A 25,590-nucleotide genomic window follows, 5' to 3' on the forward strand; every position below is an offset into this window, starting at 1 on the left:
GGGTCCCCAGTTACGTACCAGTCCAGGCTGTGCAGGCCATAAGAGCCTGCTCCTGCCCGGAAAGGCTGAGGAAACACGGCTCCCTTCCTGTCCTCCTTGGGGGTGGGGAGGAGCTACAGGTGTCTCATTATTCAGTCTGTGCCAGACGAATGTACCTGCAGTTACCCGGAGAGACAGGTGCAGGGCCCCCGCCTTCCCTCTGCCAGAGGTGGGGCCGAAGCCCAGCCTAGGGCTGCAGGCCCGTCTGGGTGGTAGAAGCTGGTCCCTACTGCCTTTGTGATTTTCAGTCAGCCCCACGTCCCCTCAGGCTGCAGCAGAGTCAACGTGGCAGCTACCAGCCTCTTTTGGACTTGTACAGCTTCAAACTTTAGTTGTTCTCAGGGTTATACTTTAACCAGACGAATTTACTAATCAGAAGCTGAAATCAGTGCCCAACTGTCTCTTCCTCCCGTTTTTGGGAAATGGAGCTTCCAACGCCAGCCACAAAACAGCTCCTGAGTCAGCTTGTGCCGCCAGAGTACAATGGTCGCCAGCCTCCGTGGCATGACCTGTAGTTTCCCAGAGAGGCTGTCACAAGTTCCCCCAGCTTCCTCCTGCCGGAGGTGGGGCTGGGGCCTAGGCCAGAGCCGCAATCTGACCTGGATGGAAAGAAGCCGGTCCCCACCTGCACTGCGATTTTCAGTCCGTCCCACTTCCCCTTGTGCCAAGAGCAGCGTTAAAATGGCGGCTCACAGCCGCTCTCTGACTGGGACAGGTTCAAATTTAGCTGTTCTTAGGGTTATACTTTAGCCACCCGAGTTTACTAATCAGTGGGTTGTTTTCCCCTGCGTTTAGATTCTCCTGTTTTCCTTTCACTGTTTTCCTGATCTGTGTTTCCTTCTATTCCCTTGGGCACGTTAAGTATTGTTTTTTAAAAGTCTTTGTCCAATATGTTCGCAGTCTAATCCTCGTCATTGATGTTTTCTGGTTTTTTCATCCTCTTCCTTGTCTCTTTGTTTGTCTTGTAATCTTTTGTTGTACACTGTACATTTTAATATTTTAAAGAGTTCACTCTGGTATTTAGAGCCTGAGCTGTCTGTTCCTTAAGTGCGTGTGGAGGTAGTGATAGGACAGAGTTCCTTGAGTGCTAGGAGCTAACAAAAACAAAAAATCCAGGGTGAAAGGCACTTTCCACACTGTCGGCAAATTGGCTCTGTATTAGCTGGTGCTGTACTTGAGAGTTTGGCCCTCCTGCCAAGAAGGTTGTCCTGCGGTGAAAATGCAGGGGAGGGTTCTCCCCGCCTTTTGAGTCTTGTCCTGTGATTTTGCTTGCTTGTGACCTTAGAAATTCCAGTGCCGCCTCTAATTGCTCTGAAATAGCCTTGCCCTACCCCTGGGTGCTTTCTTGTCTTTCCTTTGACCTGCTTTGATGTACTTGGTCTTATGCTCTGTTCGCTGTCTGCAAGCTGCTGCGTGCTGCAGGGCAAGTTTGGAGTGGGCGAGCCAGGGACGAGTTTCCTGGCTCAGTTGTTTCAGCTGCCCTGATGTGGGTGCCGACACAGGTGCTGCACGGTGCACATAGGATTTGCTCTTCTCCCTCTAGCACCACCTCCCCTGATACTGCACTGGGGAGTGGCTGTGGAAAGGGCCAGCAAGGCTAGCGTGAGCATCTTAGTTTCTTTTGTTTTTTTTTTTTTAAGATTTTATTTTACTTTATTTATCCCTCCTTTACCCCAGAAGCTTTACTTGTCTGTCTGCTCATTGTTTGCTCACCTTCTCCAGGAGGCACTGGGAACCGAACCCGGGGCCTCCCAAATGAGAGGCAAGTGTCCAACAGCCTGAGCCATGTCCGCTTCCTGCAGGCTGCGGTGTTTGCTGGCTTGTGGCATCTGCTCGTTGTGGTGGGAGGTGGCATCTGCTCTTCTTTTTAGGAGGCACTAAGACCTGAACCCAGGACCTGCCATGTGGTAGGCGTGTGCCCAAGTTGTTGAGCCACATCCCCTTCCCTCTCACTGGTTTTGTTTTGTTTAGTTTTGTTTAATTTTTCCCAACCCCCCTTGTTGTTTTTACGCTTGCTGTGTGTTTGTCTTCTATTTTTTTAGGAGACACTAGGAACTGAACCTGGGACCTCCCATGTGGGAAGGAGGCATCCAACCACTTGAGCCACCGTTGCTCCCTGCTTATTGTGTCCCTCATTGTGGTTTCCCTGTTGTGTCTTCATCTTGTTGTGTCATCCCGCCGTTCCAGCCCCTTGTGTCAGCTCACTGTCTTGCTCATCTTTTTAGAGGCACTGGGAACTGCACCTGGGACCTCTCATGTGGTAGGCGGGTGCCCCAGGGCTTGAGCGACATGCCCTTCCCCCTCCATTTCTTGATATGCCTCTTGCCTCCTTACTTCAACCCTCTAAGTGTTTCCTGGAGCTTTGAGGAAAAGACCCCTGCCAGTTTTTGCTAGTTGTTAGAAAATTCTGTGAGGAAACATACCCTTTTGGTGGCTCACACTGCCCTCTTGATCTACTAGGAGCCTCGAGTCAGTTGAGTTTTAAAGAAAGAGTTGAGGGTCAGCTGGCTGGGGGGAGCGGGAGCGAGGGTGGGAGGCGAGGGCTGGCGCGGCCCTTTTGGGATGAGGAGCGGCCAGTGGCGACTGATGCAGGCGGGGGCACGGGGGCCTGAGAGGCCAGGGTGGAGTCAGAGCAGAAGGGGCCTTCCTCCCCGGCCAGTGGCTCTCCTGTTGGGTCCCCAGGCCTGCAGCTTAGCCTCCACGGGAACGTGGTGACATGCGGGTGCTCGGCTGCACCCTGCTGGAATCAGGTGCCTGGGCAGCTCTGGTCATCTGTGTTTTTAGCTAGCCCCCCTGGGAGGAGGGGCGAGTGTGGGCAAGTGAAGGACAGAGCCCTCGGGCCTCTGCAGTGGTGGGCGCTGTGGGCCTGGACCAGACAGCAGGAGGAAGATGTGCTGGGCACGGCCTCTGTAGCTCCCTCCTGCTGGTCTGTGACTTCCAGCCCAGGAGGCCGAGCAGTCGGGTTCAAAAGCCCCTGCCACGTGGTGTCTTCAGGGACATCTCTTAGTGATGGTGGCAAAACCAACTCAGACAACGTGGTTGTGCCTCCTTTCGAGGACCTGCCTAGCCAGTGGCTGCTTTAGGGCCCAGAGCCTTGGACGGTACACACCGAGGCCATTGCTTTCAGACGTGTCCCACCCCTGGCAGATTTCGTTCCCTGGTACATGGCATTGAAACTGTATGTTGTCCATAAAGCAGTTTGGGGAATCCTTTCAGCATTGAATTTTATCTGTCAATGCAACCAGTAGCTCCATTATAAGTGTAAAGGTGGGTCTCTATTTTCAGTTTTACTGGTTATTCTGTTAAATATTTTATCTTTCGTAGTTTAAAGCTCTTTCATTTTATGTGCTTTTTTGTTTCACAGATTTGCAAGACTCCTGGCCTCCAAGCTGCCATGAAGCCGATGGTTCCTGAGCTGACTGGGAAGGCCGATGCTTGGGGGCCACTTGAAGAGTGTGTGTGTGTGTTTATTTAAAGCCTCCTTTTTGTCCACACACGTTCACCCAAAGCGACAGGCTCTTTCTTGTGCACACTTGAAAGCTTTACAACTGATGAAAGTTAATTTTAGAATCCGCTGGAGCAGCTTGACACCACTGGGCTCAGGAGCCCGGGGACAAAAATACATCACGAACGGTCAGTTTTCCATGTGGTCTTCACGGGTAAAGGAAATTTGCAAAAAGAAGAAAAAAAAATTTGCACATCAAGCCTCAAAAATACCTCCCCGGTTTTAAAGAAGGAACTGAGCGAGTAGGTGACTGTGGAGAAGTGTGATTTCAAGCAGTGCCGTTGGCACTGTGCGGTATTGTCTGTGGGTTTGATGATTTGCACAGACTTTAATACTCTGAACTGAAAACTATGACTGTGTGGTTATGACTGGAGGAAAGCAAGTTCAGGTATGATGGGACAAGTTTGGACATGAACTAATTCCTTTTCCTTTTTTGGTTTACTGTATTTGAAAATTTTAATTTATTATTTCTCTTTTGCTTTCCTGCATCTATAACATAATATCTAAAAGTAGCAATTGAAACCAATAATTACAAAATAAGCATCAAGGAAAACCCGAGCCAGGTTTCCTTTTCCTTGGACTGTACTGTGGCTTTTTGGACACAGTCCGAAGGTGAGCAGGGAACCACAATCAGCAGCTCACCCCGGAGGCGACGGCGGGGAGCTCTGGCTCTCGTCTGTGTTTCTGTTTTACGGGATTATCTTCCCAGTTGAATCCATGAAGACTTGCATATGAGAGGAAGTTTCCTTTATGGACTTAATTTTGAGATTAGTTTTTTCCATCAAAATGGAAAGATATGTTACCTTTCGGAGCAGAAGAGGGGGAAAGTGCCTGGGGTAGGGAGGAAGGAAGCAGGAGGGAAAGAAAGAAAATCCCGATGCGTGGCCCTGTTTGTTAACGGAAGGATTTGGGATTGCTCCGCGCACGCCTCTCGGCTGCCTCGAGAGCGTTCGCGCGTCCCCGGCGGTGCCGAGTGAGGGGCTCTCCGTGCCTCTATGGCCCTGCGAAGTGGGCTCGCCGGAGGAGGGGCGGTGGGCCGGGGCTCCGTGTTCCCAGGGGACGTGAACACGGGCTGGCTCGGAGCCCATGGACTGATGTGGTTCTGAGCAGTGGGCAGAGTCTTTCCTTCTCCCTAAAATCCAGACTTCTGTCTGCACAAACTCTGGTCTGTTTTGCATGGTTTGTGTGCCTTTTTCCCCTTTATGCAATCTTTTTCAGCTTTAGCAGCCGAAACGCGTCTAGTTCAGAAAACATGCTAGAGGGTGGCTTCCAAGGAAAGATGTTCTTACATATTCTGTTTCTGCATCTGAACTTTGGAAGAGAAAATTCCAGCTAGAGGGATTCTTAAAGCCTTAAGTTACTTGAATTCTATGTATTTGCTACTCTTTGTCTCTGGAATCATATTACACTAAACTGGAATCTCAGGCTGAATGAGAATAACCAAGTTGAGCAAAAAGAAGAAAAATCTGTTTCTTGACCGCCGCTTAATGAATGATGCCCTTTCTCCAAAGGATCAGCGCACACTTCCTCTAAGGACTTGAAAATAAAAATGGATCCCACGTGTTTTTTTTTGAACATTACCTTTTTTTAGCAGACTGCCATCACCTTTTATAGAGGAATTTTTTCACTATGCATTTTGGTGGATCTTTATAAAATACTGACCTTCTAGTTAGGTCCAGGGCAGTCTTAATTCACGGGAAAAAGAAGCAACACAAGCCAACCACAAAACTAAAATAAGTAAATCAATGAAAGAAATCGCTTTAAATTTCTCGGCGCCAGGAAGTGGGATTTGCACCTGAGAGAAGCAGTCAGACTGAAGCATGTTCGCAGCGGTGGAGCACGGGCCTGTCCTGTGCAGCGATTCCAACATCCTCTGCCTCTCCTGGAAGGGCCGAGTTCCCAAGAGCGAGAAGGAGAAGCCCGTGTGCAGGCGGCGCTACTACGAGGAGGGCTGGCTGGCCACGGGCAACGGGCGCGGCGTTGTCGGCGTCACCTTCACCTCCAGCCACTGCCGCCGTGACCGGAGCGCCCCGCAGAGGGTCAACTTCAACTTGCGGGGCCACAACAGCGAGGTGAGCCCGCGTTCGCTTTCGGCTTGCTCGTGTCTGGTGGCCCTGGAGCTCACAGCTCGCCCCGCTCCAGTTTCTCAGGGCTGCTGCTGAGTGCGACGCCTCAGAGCTGTGCGCTGGTTCTTCCGCGTTGCGCTGGAATGTGTTTCAGGTCGGTGCAGCTGCCGGCGCGCCCCTCTGAGCGTGTCATGTGCTACCCGCTTCTGCCGCCTCTCCTTTCTTTGGCGATGGGCAGCGTGGGAAAGCCACGCAGTGGGATGGCGGCGTGGGAAAGCCACACAGTAGGGCAGCAGTGTGGGAAAGCCACCCAATGGGGCGGCGGTGCGGGAAAGCCACACAGTAGGGCAGCAGTGTGGGAAAGCCACCCAGTGGGGCGGCGGCATGGGAAAGCCACACAGTAGGGCAGCAGTGTGGAAAAGCCACCCAGTGGGGCGGCGGCATGGGAAAGCCACACAGTAGGGCAGCAGTGTCGGAAAGCCACACAGTAGGGCGGCAGTGTGGAAAAGCCACCCAATGGGGCAGAGGTGCGGGAAAGCCGCACAGTGGGGTGGTGGTGTGGGAAAGCCACCCAGTGGGGCGGCGGCATGGGAAAGCCACACAGTAGGGCAGCAGTGTGGGAAAGCCACCCAATGGGGTGGCGGTGCGGGAAAGCCACACAGTAGGGTGGCAGTGTGGGAAAGCCACCCAGTGGGGCAGCGGCATGGGAAAAGCACCCTGTGGGGTGGCGGTGTGGGAAAGGCACCCCGTGGGGCAGTGGCCTGGGAAAGCCACACAGTAGGGTGACAATGTGGGAAAGCCACCCAGTGGGGCGGCGGCGTGGGAAAGCCAGTGTGGGAAATTAACCCATTGGAACGGCGGCGTGGGAAAGGCACCCAGTGGGGCGGCGGTGTGGGAAAGGCACCCAGTGGGGCGGCGGCGTGGGAAAGACACCCTGTGGGGTGGCGGTGTGGGAAAGCCACCCAGTGGGGTGGCGGTGTGGGAAAGGCACCCAGTGGGGCAGTGAGGGAGGCTCTCTCGCAGGGCAGCGGGCAGGTTGGATGAGAATATGTTAACCCATTTTCCTGCTCTGAGTCTGTGCTCACCCAGACTCCATAATGAAGACTTAATGCCCAATGCAGGCTGGCGGTGTGAAAAATGAAAAGTGTGCTGTCTTCACTTTGCACAGTTAACATCTACATTTCTTTGATGGTTGTTTAATGCCTGGTTTATATTTCTTGTACTTGGAGATGAACAAAGTAATTAATTGGACATAGGTGGGGGCAATAATAAGTGGACAAGAGCCATAGTTTCTTTTTTTAATTTCTAAAAATTTTATTGAAATATATCACTCATACATAAACATATATAAACAATAAGCATATAGTAGTATTTGTGAACTGAAACTATGATGAAAATGCATCCTCAAAATAACACTCCTAACCAAAATATCTTACATTTAGTGTATTTTCCCCTCAACTCACCCCATTGTTACTATTTTTATATCATTTATACATGAACATACATAAGCAATAAGTGTATAGTAAAAGTTGTGAACTTACAAAGCAAACATGCATAATATCACAGAGGTCCCATACACCAACCCTCCCCCAACACCTTGCATTGTTGTAAGACTTTTCTTACAAATTATGAAACAGCATTGTCAAAATGTTACTATTAACTATAGTCCATATCTTACATTTGGTGTATTTTTTACCCAACCCACCCTATTATTGTTTTTTAAAATATATTTTTATTACGAAAGTTGTGAGTTTACATAACAATCATGCACACATGCAGAATTCCCATATAACACCCCTCTACAACACACCACACTGTGGCAGAACATTAGTTACAAATTATGGGATATCATCATCAGACTATTACTACTAACCAAGGAGCCATAGTTTTATACACCTATTGGGTATATTATATTGAGGAAATTATTGCTATGTATGTGTAGATAGACATTTTGGGCTTCTAAAACACAAACAGCGGCATTATCTATGAAATCCAGTCAACATTTACTGAGTAATGCTTACCTTTGCTTGATAATTTGTTGCAACTAGTTTGACAATATTCAAGTTTCCTTCATTGTTCGCTAGCGTATGTGGGTCTTTTCTTACGAGAAATACAAAACTCGTACCTTGAATGTGCACATTCATAGCGACAGTATATTCCTGATTACTGGGGATATGGGTCTGGGGGAAGGAATGGGATGTTAATGTTTAATTGATGCAGATTTTCTGTTTGGGGTGATGAAGGTTTCATAATAGATGGTGGTGATGATCGCACCCAGTGTGAAAGCAGGCAGGGCCTCTGAGTTATACACTTGGAAGTGGTTAAAATGGGGGATTTTGAATTGTCTGTATGTCTCCACAATAAAAAGTATTTTTTAAAAAGTCATTAGATGGTTATTGAATCGCTGTGGTAAAGGAACAAGAATATTTTTGAAGCCTGATGTAAGTAAAAGTGCATTACTCTTAAGCGTGTATCTCAGTGATTATTTCCATGTACCATCCCCTGCACAACCTCCTGACCAGTCAAGGTGGAGAACATTCCCAGCACCCCTAGGTGTCAGCGGCTGCTCCCCTGAGAAGGAGCCCTGCTGAGTTCTGTCCCCAGAGATGAAGCCGTGCCTGTGCCTGGACGTCACGGAAACAGAACGATTCATTGCAGACCCTTTTGTATCTGTCTTCCTTCACGCAGCGTGCTCTCCTGTGGGACCCACGCGGCGCGCTCTCCTGTGGGACCCACGCGGCGCGCTCTCCTGTGGGATCCACGCGGTGTGCTCTCCTGTGGGATTCATCCCTGTGGCATGTCCTAATTGCCCGTTCTTAATCGATGTTCTTTCCGTTGGAGGAAGAGGCCACAACTTACCTGCCTCTTGTTGATGGGTGTTGGGTTGCTTCTGGTTTTTGACTCTACAGCATTCATGTGCGTGTCTTTTTGAGGGGCCCTCACTCATTTCTCACAGGAATATATCTAGAAGTAGGATTTCCCGGTCAGAGTAAGGCATATATTTAGGTTTGGTAGAAACTGCTAAGCAGTTTTCCAAAATAGTTGTACCCTTTTACACTCCCAGCATCAAGGTGTGAAAGTTTCAAGCTGTGAAACAAGAGTGTTTTGAGTTTTTTTTTTTCTCCCTTGTTTTTATATTTACTAAGAAGTTGCTTTAGAATTTGGAGCTTTTCCTCTATTAAAAAAAAATTACAATATTATGCGAGGAATTTTAACATTTCACAATACTTCTGTACCTACCACAGTAGTGATACATACACATTTCTCTGCAATTTTGAGGTGGCTCCCTTCTTAAAAGAAGTATTTGCCTTTTGTTGCCGTAAACCAACACCAGTTTCTTACATCACGGCTCTGTAGGTCCCAGGCCCTGGCACGGTGGCCCTGGGCCCTCCAAGGTGGGCGGCACGACCTGAGGGCTTGGTGCTGGCAGGGCTCGGCCGTCTGTGGCCTGGGGCCTCACTGATAGTGGCAGAATTCAGCGCTTTACAGATGTAGGATCGAGGCCTCAGCTCCCGGAAGCCGCTGGCCGTTTCCTTCCGCGCGGCCTTCTCCACAGCTGGCCGTTTCCTTCCGCGCGGCCTTCTCCACAGCTGGCCGTTTCCTTCCGCGCGGCCTTCTCCACAGCTGGCCGTTTCCTTCCGCGCGGCCTTCTCCACAGCTGGCCGTTTCCTTCCGCGCGGCCTTCTCCACAGCTGGCCGTTTCCTTCCGCGCGGCCTTCTCCACAGCTGGCCGTTTCCTTCCGCGCGGCCTTCTCCACAGCTGGCCGTTTCCTTCCGCGCGGCCTTCTCCACAGCTGGCCGTTTCCTTCCGCGCGGCCTTCTCCACAGCTGGCCGTTTCCTTCCGCGCGGCCTTCTCCACAGCTGGCCGTTTCCTTCCGCGCGGCCTTCTCCACAGCTGGCCGTTTCCTTCCGCGCGGCCTTCTCCACAGCTGGCCGTTTCCTTCCGCGCGGCCTTCTCCACAGCTGGCCGTTTCCTTCCGCGCGGCCTTCTCCACAGCTGGCCGTTTCCTTCCGCGTGGCCTTCTCCACATCCCATGATTCCTTCTTCCGGGCCAGCAGGAGAGCCCTGCTGTGGTTTCCAGTCTGTGTGGCTCTTCCCATTTGTGAGACAGAGCCCCCCTGATTAGGCCTGCCCTCTAGGTGGGCGGTGTGGGGTGTGTGCGCTACTATAGGATTCTGCCCACCCCAAAAGAGGTGGTTACCATTCCTAGACAGTGGTCTGGATGTGTCAGTATCGGAAATATTTTACGGGGTTTTTCCACTTTGTATTTTCACTTGTAATAATTTGTGTTCCTAGTATTAGACTCGTTCCCACTTGCTGAGAGCATGCCAAGCAGGGAGGCCAGCTGTTCCAGTTTCCCGGGACTTGCCAAAGCTGGCAGAGCCACGCAGCCTGGGATGCAGGCACCAACTGCCAGGGCGCGGTGCCACACCAGGCGTCTCCTGGATTTGCCTCCTGCGGTCCTCACAGCAGATTCGTGGGTAGACAGCGTTGTTCCTGTTTTACAGATAAGAAAAGTGAGGCAGAGAGAGACCGAACAGCTGCCTGAGCTCATGCAGTTCCTGTGGAGGAGAGCTGGGATTCAAGTTCAGGCTCTGCCTTCTCCTTCAGTCTTTATCTTCTTAGCACTCGTGTTAAGTGTCAGTCCACAGGCCTTTACCACAGTCAAGAAAGCGAAGTGCCCTGAACATGGCAAGTTTCCTTGTAACTCATTCAGTGGCAAGACCTGCCCTGAACTGATGTGAGCCCGTCACAGCAAAATGTTCTTCAGCTGCAGAAATATTTATATGCCTTTTTATGGGTACTACCCCACACCCAGCTGCAAGTGTTATATTATAAATAGTATAAGCCTTGTATTGCTTTTCTAAGCTTTTAAAAATTATGAATTTCAAAACTATCTGACTGCAAGGATTTTGGATAAGGGATTGTGAGCCTGTATCTTCTTTTAAAGGAATCATGAAAAGAAACCTCCAAGAGTCGATGTCTATTCCGTTTCCTGGAAGCATGACACTTAGCTCATCCCTAACCTTTGGGTAGCTACCTTGTGTTCCTCCCTCTTCCCCCACATACTTTAAGCACCCCAGGAAGAAGCTCTTGCAACATCGTGATTATACTTCTGGCCATAGAACATAGCCGAGTTGCAGATGCCAGCTCTAATCATCTGCTGATTTCACAACTGAGTTAAAAAACAAAACACAATGGAAGATTACTTGTTGCACCCACAGTTAATATGTAAAATCTGTTTTGTATTATGTAGTATTTAACAAACTATTTCTTAAAAATGCGTTCATTCAAATTTTTGAAGTTATAAATTTATCCAATAGTATAAATAGAACCTGATAAATTAAATACTGTTATAAATATTTGTGTCTAGACTTCTAAATTAGTTTGCCATTCTCACACCGTGTGTTCCAATTGTTAGAAATTTGCAATAAAACAGTACCAGCTATATTATCTGGACTGAAAACATACATTAGAAGAACTCTTTTTTAAAAATCAGTTAGACACTTTTTAGGGGAGTGAATATGGCTCAAGCGGTTGAGCACCTGCCTCCCACAGGGGAGGTCCCCGATTTGGTTCCTAGTACCTCCTGAAAAGAACAAAAACAACAAGCAAAAAAATGAAAATACCAACTCAGGGAAACCGATATGGCTCAGTGGTTGAACACCTGCCTCCCACATGGGAGGTCCTGGGTTTGGTCTCTGGGGCTTTTTTTTTTCTTTTTTTTAAGATTTATTTTATTTCTCTCCCCTTCCCCCCTGTTGTCTGCTCTCTGTGTCCATTCACTATGTGTTCTTCTGTATCTGCTTGTATTATCAGGTAGCACTGGGAAGTTGCATCTCTTTTTTGTTGCGTCATCTTCCTACATCAGGCGCCACTCCTGGTCAGGCTGTGCTTTTTTCATGCAGGGCGGCTCTCCTTACGGGGCGCACTCCTTGCGTGTGGGGCTCCCCTACGCCGGGGACACCCCTGTGTGGCAGGGCACTCCTTGCGCGCATCAGCACTGCACGTGGGCCAGCTCCACATGGGTCAGGAGGCCCTGGGTTTGAACCCTGGACCTCCCATGTAGTAGGCGGACACTCTATCCATTGAGTCACATCTGCTTCCCTCTGGTAATTCGTGAAAGAAAAACAACAACAACAAGCAAACAAACCAAGTCAGGGGAACTGATGTGGCTCAGTGGTTGAGCGCCGGCTTCCCACATACAGGGCCCTGGGTTCAATCCCTGGCCCTGGTACCATTTTTATTTATAGCTCTTATTGTACTACCCATAAAAAGACATTAAGTGAGTACCTGGGTGCCATTTCCATTGCTCACTCCAGACCCCCACGTCGCATCCAGGTTGGGTTTCCTGGGATCAGACCCTGAGACGGGAGGTCTGCTGGGGCGTGCCCGTGCGTGGGGGCGGGGAGCGGGGAGGGTCAGAGGAGAGGGCGGACTGCCGGGCACTGGGTCGGAGGACGCGGCTGTCCTGCAGGGAGCGCTGAGAGCGGGGCGCCCCCCAGCGTCAGCCTGAGCTGGGGCAGAGGTCAGACCTCTGGTCCCTCATCAGCCGGTCACGGCTGCAGGTGCGCCCCTCATCAGCCCGTCACCGTGAGAGCGAGGGTTTTAGCCTCTAATAAAACAGCTTCACGCCTGCGAACCGTGACGGGGGTCCTGGCCACCGGGCCCACCTCGCAGAACTAGACGGGGACGAGCCGCCCCTGGGCGCCGATGCGGGCCTCCGGGACTCCGTCGTCTTTCACGAGGGCGCTCCGTGGGTGGAGGCGCTCAGGCCCAGGCGGCTCCCCCCGGAGGCAGCGCCAGCGGGGAAGCACGACGGTTGCGGCTCTGCCTGGCCCCTCCTTCCTGGCCCGCGCTCTCCTGGCGCGGGGCTCGTTTCTTCTCTCCAGCTCAGTCTCGGCTCTCTGCCCAGCAGCTCTGTGAGCCGTCAGGCAGATGGCTGCTCTCTCCCTCGGGCCACAGGATCAGAAACGGCTGAGTGCTCTCCGCTCGCGTCGCCGTCTTGAGTGTCCGTCCGTTTATAACAGCCCAGCCAGGGGACAGGGCTCACCCTGAGCCATGCTCTGCTGATGTGGTCGAGTCAGAGGCCCTGCGTTGACTTTATCAAGTCAGCCTAAATCCTTCGGATGAATGCAATCAAAGGGTATCACACCCAGAGGAATCTATTAGTTACAAACTTAATCTTTCTCTTTTGTGGATTAATAAATCATCTCCAACTGCCTCAACATTCAAACCAACCACATGAACTATTTGTGTTCAGAGCAAGTATCTTTTTGCCCGTATCGCTGATTCAGGCCTTTCTCCTGACTGCTGTTAGTGTTTATCAAAAAGGTGTAGGTAGGTGCTTGGCTGAAACTCCAGGAGGGACTCCTGCCTGGTTGAAAAGGGACGCTTCCTTAGAATTCCAGACCTCCGTTTAGTGTAGAGCAAGGCGGTGGCTCCATTATTCAGTAAAGATGAGTTCTTCCTTTGACAGTGTCTTTAACAGATGGGCCTGTATATCATGCAAACTGATTATGTTCCAGAAGGAAGACTGTTTCAGAGCACAATCACTTGGTGATGTTTTTCTTCTAGAATACAATTTCTTACAGATATTATTAATGTCACGCAAATTAGTCAGGGTCCATCCTGATGCTTCATTCAGTGGGATTTTCTTCACTCAGGGGCAGACAGGCGTCAGGCACGTTTGGTGGAATTGGTTTCATTACAGGGACCTGTCCGTGTGGCTCCTTGGCCCCCTCCCTGAGCGCCCCGCTCCTCCTGGACCCTGAGCGGCGTCCGTGGCAGCCCTGGGCGTGCTCGGTGCAGTCGTCTCTCCACCGGACTGTGAACTCCTCAGGAGCAAGGATTATCTTCTCATCCCCAGCGCCTGGTGCGTTATTGTGGGTCATAAATGTTGATTAAGTGAACGGGTCTGGGAAGAACTCCAAATCGAGAGAAGGACATGTGGTCAGAAGCACGTCGTGTGCCCGCCTGCCCACCCACGCTGCGGCTACGGCACTGTCCTGCCCGGCTCGCGTCGGCGTCATCTGCTGTGTGCAGTTTCTTCCAGTGCCCGTCCTGAACCTGGTCTCTGGCTCTCTTGGTCTGTCTTTACTGGAGAGCAAGACGCTGCTTGTTTCCTTCCTGCCCCGAGTCCCGTGAGGGCTCGGAGGAGGAGCCTCGTGCTCTGGGCGTAGGCTGAGGTGAGGGTGCGGCTGTGGGCAGGGGTTTTACCAAATCCCAGAATGCTAAAGCTCTGGGGCACCTTTTGAGATGGAAAAAGCTTATTTAGTTATCCTAAAATGAACTGAAGGATTAGAGTATTAAATTTAGAAGAGACTTAAATAATTTTTAAACTGTCTCTCTCTCGTTTTACAAGAAATAGGTGCCTGGTAATCCGGTGGTTCGTTTACTGGCAAAGAGGGACTGGAACGCTGCTTTCCCTCTGTGCTGAGTGTGTCCTGTGACCTCACAGGTGGAGGGTCCCGCCGTGGCAGCCCGAGGCTGGAGCGCACAGCTGGCCGCCGAGGAGGCCTTCCGGGCCGGGCAGCCCGCCTGCCTGCAGTGGTCTGACCCTGTGTGTTCTGAGCGGCGTCGTTTCCAGGCTCTCCTCTGAGGGGCCTCTGTAGTTCCTCCGTAGTTCAGTTCCCCGTCATTCCGTTGGAGCGCTGTGGAACTGGGGCAGAGCTCCTTCCCAGCAGGTGGAGCTGGTGTTGGGGTTTTGGATAGCTACGTTGATCCTTTATCCCTCAGATCACTGTGCTTGGAGGCGGATAAGGGAGACACGGTGAATGTCAAATTGCTTTGTCCGTGTTGTGTCACTCCCAGTAGAAACTTTGAGTTGAATTCCACAGTGGTAATGTGCTACTAGAGTCTCCATTTCAATTGATTTTGTCCCCATTTGTGTGAAGTTGCATGTAGCAACCTGTCCTTCCCCCATTCTTTGTGTGTGTGTGTGTTTTAAGCAGCGAACCTACAATAAATAGCTCTTGAATGTGGCCCGGAGGATAGACCCATCTCGAGCTCAGTGGGGTCAGCAGAGCCGGGCCCTCTGGCCTCTAGAGGTGGCCACGTGACGCGTTCTGACCAGCGAGTGGGTACGTACTGGGCTCCGCCTGCCCGCAGAGGGTGGGTGCTGCTGTGCTGCGCCTTCTCCTTCTCTCCCGCGCCGCCAGGCTGCACACAGCCCGGCATAGGGCGGCAGAGGCCAAGTGGGCCCTGACGGGGCCGCTGGGCCGCGCGGTGCCGCTGCCAGCCCGTGACCCGCGCAGGTGGAGGCACAGGCCTCTTAACTTAGAGCTGGCCCGGAAGGCGCGCGAGCAGCGACCGCCCCTTGGAGGCGCAGCTTTCTGGAGGAGGAGACGGGTCTGGCGAGCTGGTAGCAGTGCCCTGCGGTGCCGAAACACGCCGCGGGAGCGGCGGCGCAGGGGTGGAAAGACTAACTCAAGGGTGGGGTGCTTGAGCTGGGACACGGAGACGTGCTGTGCGCGGCGGACTCACTTTTGTTTTCATGGTTGGGATCCCCTTTTACAGACTAGTTTGGAATCCACTTTTTCAGGTACAAGTACACCACAAACGTTTTTCATGCCTTTTTAAATTTCTCTAATACTTCATTTTAATTAAAGAATGGGAAGAAGGCTACCACCCCATGGGTATTTGCTGACTTATCTAACCTTCTGTTGTTTGTTGTAATTTTCAGTGTTTCCCAATTATGGGTAACATTTTATTGAATATGCTCATTATTAAATGTATGTGCAAATTTCTGGTTATTTCTTTAAAGGAATTCCCTAACGCTAGCCTTGGTTTTGATCTTTGGTATTTGTTAGAATAACACAAGCTGCTGTACCAGAAAGCCCCCCGGTTTTTAGAGCTGGCAGGAATGTCTTTCTCATTCACGTCGGAGGCAGCGTGGTGTCCTGCTTGCAGGCGGCTTTCTCTCCTGTAATTCAGGGACCCGCCCAGGTGCCGTCACTCTGCCTCCGTGGTCTGCCCAGGCCTCAGAGCCTTCTGCTTGTTGCTGGGGGAAGGAAGGAGGGGTTTCTTCCAGGAATCCCAGCCTGCTGGTAACACACACCTCCTCTACTCACATGCCAGCAGGGAGCGGTCACGTGGCCACACTCTAGGCAAGGGAGGCTGAGAGAGGCGCGCCCTGGCTGGACACACCTGGGGCTGCAGCTGGCCACCTCTGCAGGCGTCCTTTCTGTGTCCCAGTAAGACGGGAGCAGCAGCCGTGGGATCCCCTAGGTCCCTCTACATGCGTCCTTCCGTGTTCTAGGAAGACAGGATCAGCCATGGGAGCCTCTTGGTCCCTATGCACACGTCCCTCCGTGTTCTAGTAAGAGGATCAGCCGGGGATCCTCTAGGTCCCTGTGCACACGTCTGTGTTCTAGTAAGAGGAGCAGCCGTGGGATCCTCTAAATCCTTCTGCACACGTCCCTCCGTGTTCTAGTAAGAGGATCAGCCGGAGATCCTCTAGGTCCCTGTGCACACGTCCCTCTGTGTTCTAGTAAGGCAGGAAGAGCAGCTGTGGGCATTTCCTGTATTTGCACCATTATGTTTATCAGTGGTGACAGTATTGTGTTTAGGAGCTGGCCTTCTACGGTCCATTTCTTTGTCTTTTCAAGGACTTTGCTTCTGCATTTCTTCCCCCTTCAAGCTGGGTCTTGTCCTGTACTGCACTGTAGTGGTCAGTCTCGCCTACTGATGTGGCCTGGGATTGCCCAAAAGCCCACTGTGACCCTGCACCTCCCCTCGTCTCCATTTCCCTGTGCAGTAAACCCTCCTGACGGTGTCTGCCCTTGCCCTCTAACTTCCTTCGTGCCGTGGTCCCCGGGTTCCTTCCTCTAGCTCCTTAAATTCCCTCTCACCCCTTGGCCGCCTTCCATGCTCTCTTTCCTGCCATTGCTGAGATGGCCCCTTCCCACGAGCCTCTCTCTTCCAGACTTGCAGGTCGCTTCGTTGTCCTGGTGTCGCGGCTGTGCTCAGCCGAGGTCCGGTGCCGCCTCATGGCTCCAGGGCCCACGCTCTCCCGGTTTCCTGCTGACCTTCCGGCCTCGACCTCCCACCCCTCTCTTATTCCTGCTCCACCTGTGATGTTGGGGGACCCCAGGCGTGCACCTTTCGTGGGTCGTCTCCAGGCATCTCTAACCACCTCTGCTGATGGCCCCCTGCCAGTCCCTGTTCCCGGCCCCCTGGACCTGCCACAGGACGTGTGAACAGGCATTTCAGACCCCAGGTCTCGCCAGCAGAACCGGTTTTCCCGCTGCGTGTCTGCCTGTCCCACCCTCGTTTTTCTCAGTGAACGGCACAAGCCCCCGCCAGCCAGGCGCAGAGCCCTGCCCGCGGCCGTTTCCCAGCGCAGTTCATCGGCAAGGCCTCCCCCTCTCCTCAGCGTCCACGCACTCCTGAGACCTGCCTCCTCCTCTGCCGCAGCTGTGCAGGCCCCTGCGTAAGTAAATCCTGCTGCTTATCCCCCGTGGAGGGCTCTGCTCGGCAGTGCAACCTGTGCCAAGAGGACAGGGTGGTGGCTGGACCTTGGGCTAGCCTTGTCTTCCTGCAGATGGATCGGGCAGGTGCGCGGCTGTGGCTGCTGTCCCCACTGCCATCCTTGGTTCTCCAGGAAGGGGAGGGCCCCCACCTCCAAGGCCAGCCCCGATGCTTTGCACCTCCCCTCCCAGGCTGTGCGTGGGAAGTACCATCCCGGCCTTCTCCCCTCCCGTGGCCCCCGTGGAAGCGTCCAGCTTCGTTCCAGGTAGGGTCAGCAGTTGCACTGACGCTGTCTGTTCTCCCTCCCAGGTTCACTGGCCTGTCTTGACCTACTGTGTCACAACTGGAAAAGTTTATTTTATATATTCCATCTTTCTTTGTTCATCCCTGGCATTTTTAACGGCTCCTTCCTCCCTACTTGGGAGGATTTGAGGCTGCTCCTGGAAGAAAAGTGCCCTCGAAGGGCAGGCAGGGACTCCCAGTGGCTCCTTTCAGTTAGGCTGCAGTGCTTCTGGTTTTTAATGCGGGGTCATGCCCGCTTGGGCGTCCTGTGCTGTGATTAATTCCCACGGCAGGAGGTTTATCCAAACCGAGGCGCTGTCTTAGGGTTTTGGGTTCTGGAAACCTCTCGCAGATGTGGCTTCCTAATTGTTCTGTGCTTGACGTAAGGAATGTGCAGTTGTGGTCGCTTGTGAAGTTACGCAGGCATGTGTTCGTGACTCACCTGTAGTACAGGTAGCACATACTGATCTAGCCTCTGGTGACTCTGCATGGCTCTCCGAGCAGCCATCTCTCTTTACTTGCCGGAGCATATTTAACATGCCAGCGGCCACGTCTGTCTGTCCTGTAACTAAAACTTTTCCTACTGCTTCCTTCCCTGAGCATAGAGTTGTCCCCTGGGTATTTCATTTCAGGCAGGCTGCCCTCCCCACACAGGTGTCTTCACTCCGGCCAGGAGCGGCAGCTGTCTTGTGCCTGCAGTGCTGGAGAAAAGCCCCAAATGGACCCAGGACAGGTGACAAGTAGCTGGAGCCCTGGGCACTCCCGTCTGGTGCCTGTGGCTTTGGTGTATGCCTAGCTGGTCTCAAAACTGTATAAGGCTCAAAGATACACATTGCGAAACCATAGCCCCAAAGACCTCCCTGTAGTTTTTGCAGATAAACTTTTACTGTATTACAAGTGAAGCAGGGAAGCAGATGTGGCTCAAGTGATTGGGCTTTCGCCTACCATATGGGAGGACCTGGGTTCAATCCCTTGACCTCCTGGTAAAAAAGAAGAAGAGAAATCATGCCCGTGCGGCAAGCCAGTACCCGCATAGCGAGCTGAGTGCCCACACAATGAGCCAGTGCCCACACAAGCGAGTCACACAGCAACACGATGACGCAGCAAAAGAGAGACGAAAGGGAGAGTCCAGGCAAGGCACAGCAGAGACCAGGAACAGAGGTGGCGCGATTGACAGGGAGCCTCTCTCCACATCCGAGATCCCCAGGATCGAATCCCGGTGAATCCTAGAGGAGAAAAAACCAGAAGAGAAGACAAAAAGAGAAATAGATACAGAAGACCACACCGCAAATGGACACAGCAAAAACAGCATGGTGGGGGAGGTGAAAAACCTACCTTAGGGCACCTCTGCATGTCTGCGCAAGTGTGGGTGGCCCACTCGCCGGCTTGACCCCCAGGGGCAGCACCCGGGCCTCCCCTCTCCAGGAGGTCCTTTGCACGTCCTGCCTGTGGATGTGCCGAGCCTGCCCCGGGCTAGGGCAGAGCATTGATGGTGGGGTAGCATGAGGACAAGGGGCAGTGGCTGGCGTCCACTGTGCTGACCCTCAGCGCCCCTCCGTGCCTCTGCCCTGTTGTTATTTGCACTTCCTGGCTAAAGAACCGGCGTGCAGGCACGTCACGAGAGGGCAGGGCTGGCATCCAACCCGGCCCCGCAGAGGCTGCCCTCTGCTCTGCCGCGTGCTCGTGGCCATGCCTAGGCCGGAGGAGGGTTTCTGTGCCTGCCTTTACCCGGCGGGAACCTCCGGGGTGCAGCGTGGAGGAGAGCTGGCTGCTCCTCTGGTGGCTGTGGGGGCCTGCTTGGCTGCCCGTCGGCAGCTTCTCCTGCCCGCCCTGCCCCTCGGGCGCCCAAGCCAGCGTTTCCCCGTCGTGGCCTCTGTGCTGCTGCGGGGATTTGGCGTCCTCTGCGCCGTCTGCCCCGCTGCGTCTTCCCCGTCTGGCTGCCTTCGTCTTTTGGCTTGGGTTATGGTTTTTGTCCCCTGGTGTCCTTGAAATGGCTCTTGTACTTGTTTTCAGGCTCCTCCTTGTTTTGAGGTGTGTTTGAGGAGAAGGATCAAGCCATCTTCATTTTGACATCTTTAATCAGAAACCCCCTGTCAAGGTATTCTTGGGAGGTGCTTATTTTTTTAAAGATTTATTTTTATTTATTTCTCTCCCCTTCTCCTCCCCTGCCCCCCCCCCCCAGTTGTCTGTTCTCTGTGTCTATTTGCTGTCTGTTCTTCTGTGACCGCTTCTATCCTTATCAGCGGCACGGGAATCTGTGTCTCCTTTTGTTGCATCATCTTGTTGTGTCAGCTCTCTGTGTGTGCAGCTCCACTCCTGGGCAGGCTGCACTTTCTTTCACGCTGAGCGGCTGTCCTTATGGGGCGCGCTCCTTGCTCGTGGGGCTTCCCTACGCAGGGGACACCCCTTCGTGGCAGGGCACTCCCTGAGCGCATCAGCACTGCACATGGGCTAGGGGAGGTGTTTAAGTCATTAAATATACATTGATTTTCTCTAAACAGTGAACAGAATATAATAGATTTTTATTTTAAGAAAATGAAGTTTGTCAAAATAATGACACTTCATTTTTTTTTCACTTAGCAGTTTTTATTTTGCTTGATTCTTTTTCTCCTAATAGAAGTAAATGACCACGTCTGAAAGTACCATAATTCATGGGGAAACACTGTCTTTTGGGTGTTTCTTTGCTGGAGACTGTGAGAGAGGGATATGGGAGCAAGCAACCTCCTTTTTGGACGTAGCTCCCTAGGGTAGGATCTCCAAGCTCATCATGTCAAATGAGAGGAAATGAGATGCTTGGTGAAGTCCTGGGCAAGTATTTCCTTAACCGTAGAGCCTTCGTTCATGGCATATTAATAGCTCCTGCCTGGGTCTTTGAGCTGAACTGCTGCTTTTGGATTTTGGATAAATTACTTACCTTCTTTGCGCCGTGGCTTCGTTACCCGTACAGGAACACTACCTCTGCCTCCTGAGGTGGATATGCTGCTTCCCAGATGGAGCCACACAAAACGCTGGCCACTGCCCCTCACAGCCGCTCACTGGGCATGCGTTCTCGTTCAGCTGTAGGTGGACACATGGTAACGCTTGGGCTTTCCTCCCGAGGCTGGCACGGTGGAGACGGGGCCTCACTGCGGAATTTGGAAATGGAATGCAAGGCATGAAGTAGAGGAGGCCTTAGGAGCAGAAACGCGGAAGGCGGGGCTTTGCCACTAGTTTTGTTCTAGGTTTGTCATTCTAGAACGTTCTTTATCTGCAAGGTATTTTTTACTTTTTTATTTTTATTTTTTGGTTTCAGGGCCAGGGATTGAACCTGGGACCTTGTGTGTCGAAAGCCGGTGCTCAACCACTGAGTCACATCAGATCCCCTGAGTTGATCTTTTTCGTTTGTTTTGCTTGTTCTTTGTTTTTAGGAGGCATCAGGGTCCACACCCAGGACCTGCCATGTGGGAGGCGGGCGTCCAGCCGCTCGAGCCACGTCTGCTCCCTTGACTGCTTCACGCAGAGCCCCTTAGTCCCCCTCGCTCCATCTGAGTCGCCAGAACCTGCCTCCTGTGGCAGGTTTGTTAATCCTGTGGCAGCGAGGCTTTTAGGGAGACGGGCAGTCCGCTGGGCAGCGGGTCTGGGGCTCGAGGACCTCTGTGCCTGAGAGTGATGAAGCCATTCTCTGGAACGCTGCACAGGAAGAGGTGCGGAGGGTTGAGAAGGGACGGTGGCGTGCGCTGTGCACCCGCCGGGTGTTTGTTTGGTCCACCCACACACTTGATCACAAACCTCCAGAGCAAGCAGGCTTGTGCCTCTTGCCCAACGTTGTGCTGCTGGATGTTTTATATACCTTCTGGCAACCTGCATTGGGTTTCTCCTCCTCATTGTTGCTGTTTTATGTAATTCTGACTGACAGCAGTTGGTTTTTCCTCTTGGCCTAGTTAGATTCGGTCTGCTAAAATACAGAGAAAATGGTCTCTCTCCCAGAGATCTGTCTTTATCCTGAAATAATCCTGCTCTTTAAGCTCCTTGCCAGCCTTTCTTTCCCCTCCCTGTGTACCATCCCCATAACAACGTTTAAAGAAAAAAACAATATCTGTCTTGACTCTATTCTTCTCTTTCTTTGCGTCTTAAACCTGTAGAGTTTAAAGACAGGTTTAGTAATCAGAACCTTAAAATAGAAAAATAAATAACCTTAGAAGCACCATCACTGTCATGAAGGTCTACTTTGTAAATTCCTTGGTAACAGAAATAAGTGTTTAATGGCTTTGTTTACATGATGCTATAGGTTAATTCTTGGGACTTGCGAAGCTAATTTTTTCCATCCAGGGTTTGAAAACAAAAGTATAAAAGCCATCTATTGTCTTTCTATTCACTTGATTATTTTCATGATTTTAGATTTTAATTATTCCCCTCTTCAGGAAATTCAATGTAGGTGACATTTGTGGCTAATTAGAGAATTACTTAAACAACATGACCCAAGAGCTCATATTTCCTAGGCTTTAATTTTTTTTTCTTAATTATGCTTTTTAAAAGTGCATTTATTTCCAAGATTGGAACTACTATAGGAGTCAGGTTATATAATGTAAACTGATGTTTTTCTCGATGTAGTGAAATACTTGAGACCAACACCTCTTAAAAAAAAAGTAATACCGTATTTTCAGTCAGTCTTGTCCAGTCAGAAAATGCTGTGCAGTTTTAATTCTGTTTCTGTTGGAGGGTGGTGGCCTAGCTGTGTGCTTTCTCCAGGAACTTATTAACGCATGTCCTAGAACCTATAGGAAGGACCAAATAATGTCCTTCTGTAAGAGATCCCATCTTGTGTTTAGTTGTTTATCTTTAGGCCTCTTTAACCTGGCAGTTTCTTTAGGGTTTTTAAAATTGTTAGATCTAGGTTAATCATCCCCAGTTAGAATACTACATAGTTGACACTGGGGAAGTGGATTTGGCCCAATGGATAGGTGGTCCGCCTACCACATGGGAGGTCCAAGATTCAAACCCTGGGCCTCCTGACCCGTGTACAGCTGGCCCATGCACAGTGCTGATGTGCGCAAGAAGGGCCATGCTATGCAGGGGTGTCTCCCGCGTAGGGGAGCCCCACGCACAAGGAGTGTGCCCTGCATGAAAAAAGTTCAGCCTGCGCAGGAGTGGCACTGCACACAGGGAGAGCTGATGCTGCAAGATGATGCAACAAAAAGAGACACAGATTTCTGGTACTGCTGACAGGAATAGAAGCGGACACAGAAGAACACACAGTGAGTGGACACAGAGAGGAGACAACTTGCGGCGGGGGGGGGGGGGGTGCGCAGGGGAAAGGGAGAGAAATAAAAAAAAATAAATCTTAAAAAAAAAAGTGATATTGTGTCTTTGTCAGACTATCACATGTGAAGGCACGTGGCACCTGTTTCTTGTTGGTGGTGTTAATTTTGATCACCTGACCCAAGTGTTGTCTGATTCCCTTACTGATTAGTTACGGTTTCTTCCCCTGCATTGGATTAAGCAGTCTGTGGGGAGACACCTTGAAATCCTGCTAGTATCCCCTCCTTATCAAAATTTCTTCCTTAAATTTACTGTCCATTTAGGATTATTGTTCAAATCAGTCTTTACCATGATGGTCACAGAACGGCAGTTTTCTAACACCAGTGCTCCCCCATGGAATGTTGGCGGTTGACCTTCTCTTGTAAGGAAGAGCCCCATGGTCTGTTCTTCCATCCATCCATTCTATTATCAGTATGAACTCATGGATTTCCATTTTTTCCAGTAATTATTTTCCCTAGTTATTTGGATCCAAATATGCTCATATTGTCTCAGATTTGGCCCGTGGAAGCCTGTTCAAGCTGGCTTACGTCTTTCTGATAGACCCCAGTCACTGGGAGTACTTCACGTTCTGGCATAACGGTATATTCCAGCTCTTCCTTGTATTTCACCCTGCCCCAGGTCTGGAAACAGTCATTTCTCTGAGGAGTGCTGGTTGCTTTTAGTGGGGCATGGTATTAGAAACAAAACTCTTGGCCCTAGCTGTGCTCAGTGCTTCTAAGCCTTTTCAGCCCACATACACGTATAAATGCAAACAAGCCTTCACAAACACTGCTGCTACCTGGGTACAGTCGGGAGACAGAAACCACACAGCGGGTTAAACACAGGGAGCTTAGTATAAGAATTACCAGCTATGGCAAAAGAGTAAGGTCGTCCTGCACGAGCGGAGGGTGATTTCCCAAGGAAGGACAGACTTGGTGGGATGTTAGACTTCACTGGAGAAGCTGTCAATCAGCCTTCCAGGAGCCGAGGGGTCTGTTGGCTAAGCCAGGTGGGAGCTGGTCTGGAGGTGTAGGGGAGACCGTAGACGACCTCCAGGGTGTGGGCAGGGAGCAGGTGGTCACCAGTAGCTGGTGTGCATGTGTGCAGGGAGGGTCTGGGGACAAAAGGCCTTCAAAGTGTGTGGGCCAGGCGGTGCGGCACTGGCAGAACGACACTTGGTGTGAGACCTCTGGGCCATAGGCAGCTGCTTGCCCTGGGAGCAGGGACGGTGACAGGGTTCCAGTGTGCGTATCACGAGGGCTGCAGAAAGGCCGTCGCTGGACCAAGGCTGCAAGGTCTCCGAGGAGCACGTTCTGGCCTGTGGCTCGAGCAGGTCTACTGGTGTCCTCACACCTATGTGGTTCCCACCCCTCCACCACTGCAGAACACCTGTTAAAGGTGTGTTTAGAGCCAAGAGGCAATACGTTGATGCTGGCACACATACATTTAAACACACAAATAATTATGTGCATATATGTATTGTAGAAGTCAGGAGTTTGCACCAATATTTCCAATTCCATTCTACCCCCAGAGCTCTTCCTTGCTTCTCACGTTCTATCTTATAGTTCCTTAGTTTGCTCAATCCCATAATACACTTAAAATTATTTCAGAATTGATTCACCCATACTAATACAAATCACAAACCTATTAAAGAGAGTTCAGAATTTGTTTGCAGTTCTTTCCCCTGCCAAACTAGATGAATCTATTGTCAAGTACTGCTGTTTGTAAATTGCCGGGCTTAAGCCTTCCCCCTCAGTGCAGTAAAGTCGTTCGTTTGAAACACAGTTGGGTTTGTTTGTTTCAGCTTGCTTTTAGTTTTAGGATGTTTTCCTTTACCCCTTCTTGATTTTATTTTATGCTTTGAGTATGTGGATTGTAGACATGCATTCAAAAGTCAAAACTATATAGAAAGTATACCCAGAGAAGTGATACTCTCACCTATCCTCTGTGTTATAGATAAAAACTTTATTTTATAGCTTATCTTTTCTTGTTTTTCTTACTTTTGCTTCTTTCTTTGACAAAAGATAGCATACTTTATATACTTTTTTTGTGCTTTTTTCACTTATCATCAGGATATCATTTGCGTTCATACAGATTTTCTTCATTGCTTTTTTTAAAAAATTTATTTCTCTCCCCTTTCCCCCCATTGTTTGCTCTCTGTGTCCATTTTGCTGCGTGTTCTTCTGTGTCCGCTTGCATTCTTGTCAGGCAGCACCTGGAAACTGTGTCACTTTTTTGTTGTGTTATCTTGTTGTGTCAGCTCTCCGTGTGTGTGGCGCCACTCCTGGGTGGGCTGCGCTTATTTTCGCATGAGGTGGCTCTCCTTGCGGGGAGCATTCTTTGCACGTGGGGCTCCCCTACACGGAGGACACCCCTGCATGGCAGGGCATTCCTTGCGCCTGGCAGCCGTGTGTGTGGGCCAGCTCACCGACACAGGTCAGGAGGCCCTGGGTTTGAACCCTGGACCCTCCATATGGTAGGCGGATGCTCTATCAGTTGAGCCACAACTGCTTCCCTTCATTTTCTTTTTTTACAGTTGCATGGTACCCCCCTTGTATATGTATGTACCATAGTTTATTCAAGCAATCTCTCAGGTTGAATTTTTAAGGATTTTCCTATATTTTGCAATTATAAATAATTTAGCTGCAATGAAGAACTTGTGCATATGTACTTTCATGTTACTGGATTTATATATTCAGAGTAAATTCTTAGAAATGACTTTGTTAAATATTGCCAAATTTGCTTCCATAGTAGTTGAATAATTTTGCAATTCCACCAGCAGGGTATGAGAATACCTTTCTTTCCCACAAACTCACTAACAGGGTGTATTTATTAAGCTTTTCAAAATTTGCCAATCTGGTGAATGAGAAACGGTACCTCAGTTTTTTCTTTTTTAAATAATCTTTAAAAAGTTTTTTATTTTGATTATATATATAGTAAATTTGCC

The 25,590-nt window shown here is 50.6% G+C and overlaps 1 protein-coding gene across 1 annotated transcript in view; it reads left to right on the forward strand.

Annotated features, from left to right (window-relative positions):
• TULP4 (TUB like protein 4) overlaps positions 1-25,590 on the forward strand; it is a 265,359-nt gene that overhangs the window by 79,735 nt on the left and 160,034 nt on the right. Inside the window, exon 3 of the mRNA XM_058289627.2 lies at positions 3,404-5,616. Coding sequence (XP_058145610.1) covers positions 5,365-5,616 — 252 coding nt within the window. The 5' untranslated portion in view covers positions 3,404-5,364. The remainder of the gene's footprint in view (positions 1-3,403; positions 5,617-25,590) is intronic.

This window comes from Dasypus novemcinctus, chromosome 28 (assembly GCF_030445035.2).
Source record: "Dasypus novemcinctus isolate mDasNov1 chromosome 28, mDasNov1.1.hap2, whole genome shotgun sequence".
NCBI classification, from domain to species: Eukaryota; Metazoa; Chordata; class Mammalia; order Cingulata; family Dasypodidae; genus Dasypus; species Dasypus novemcinctus.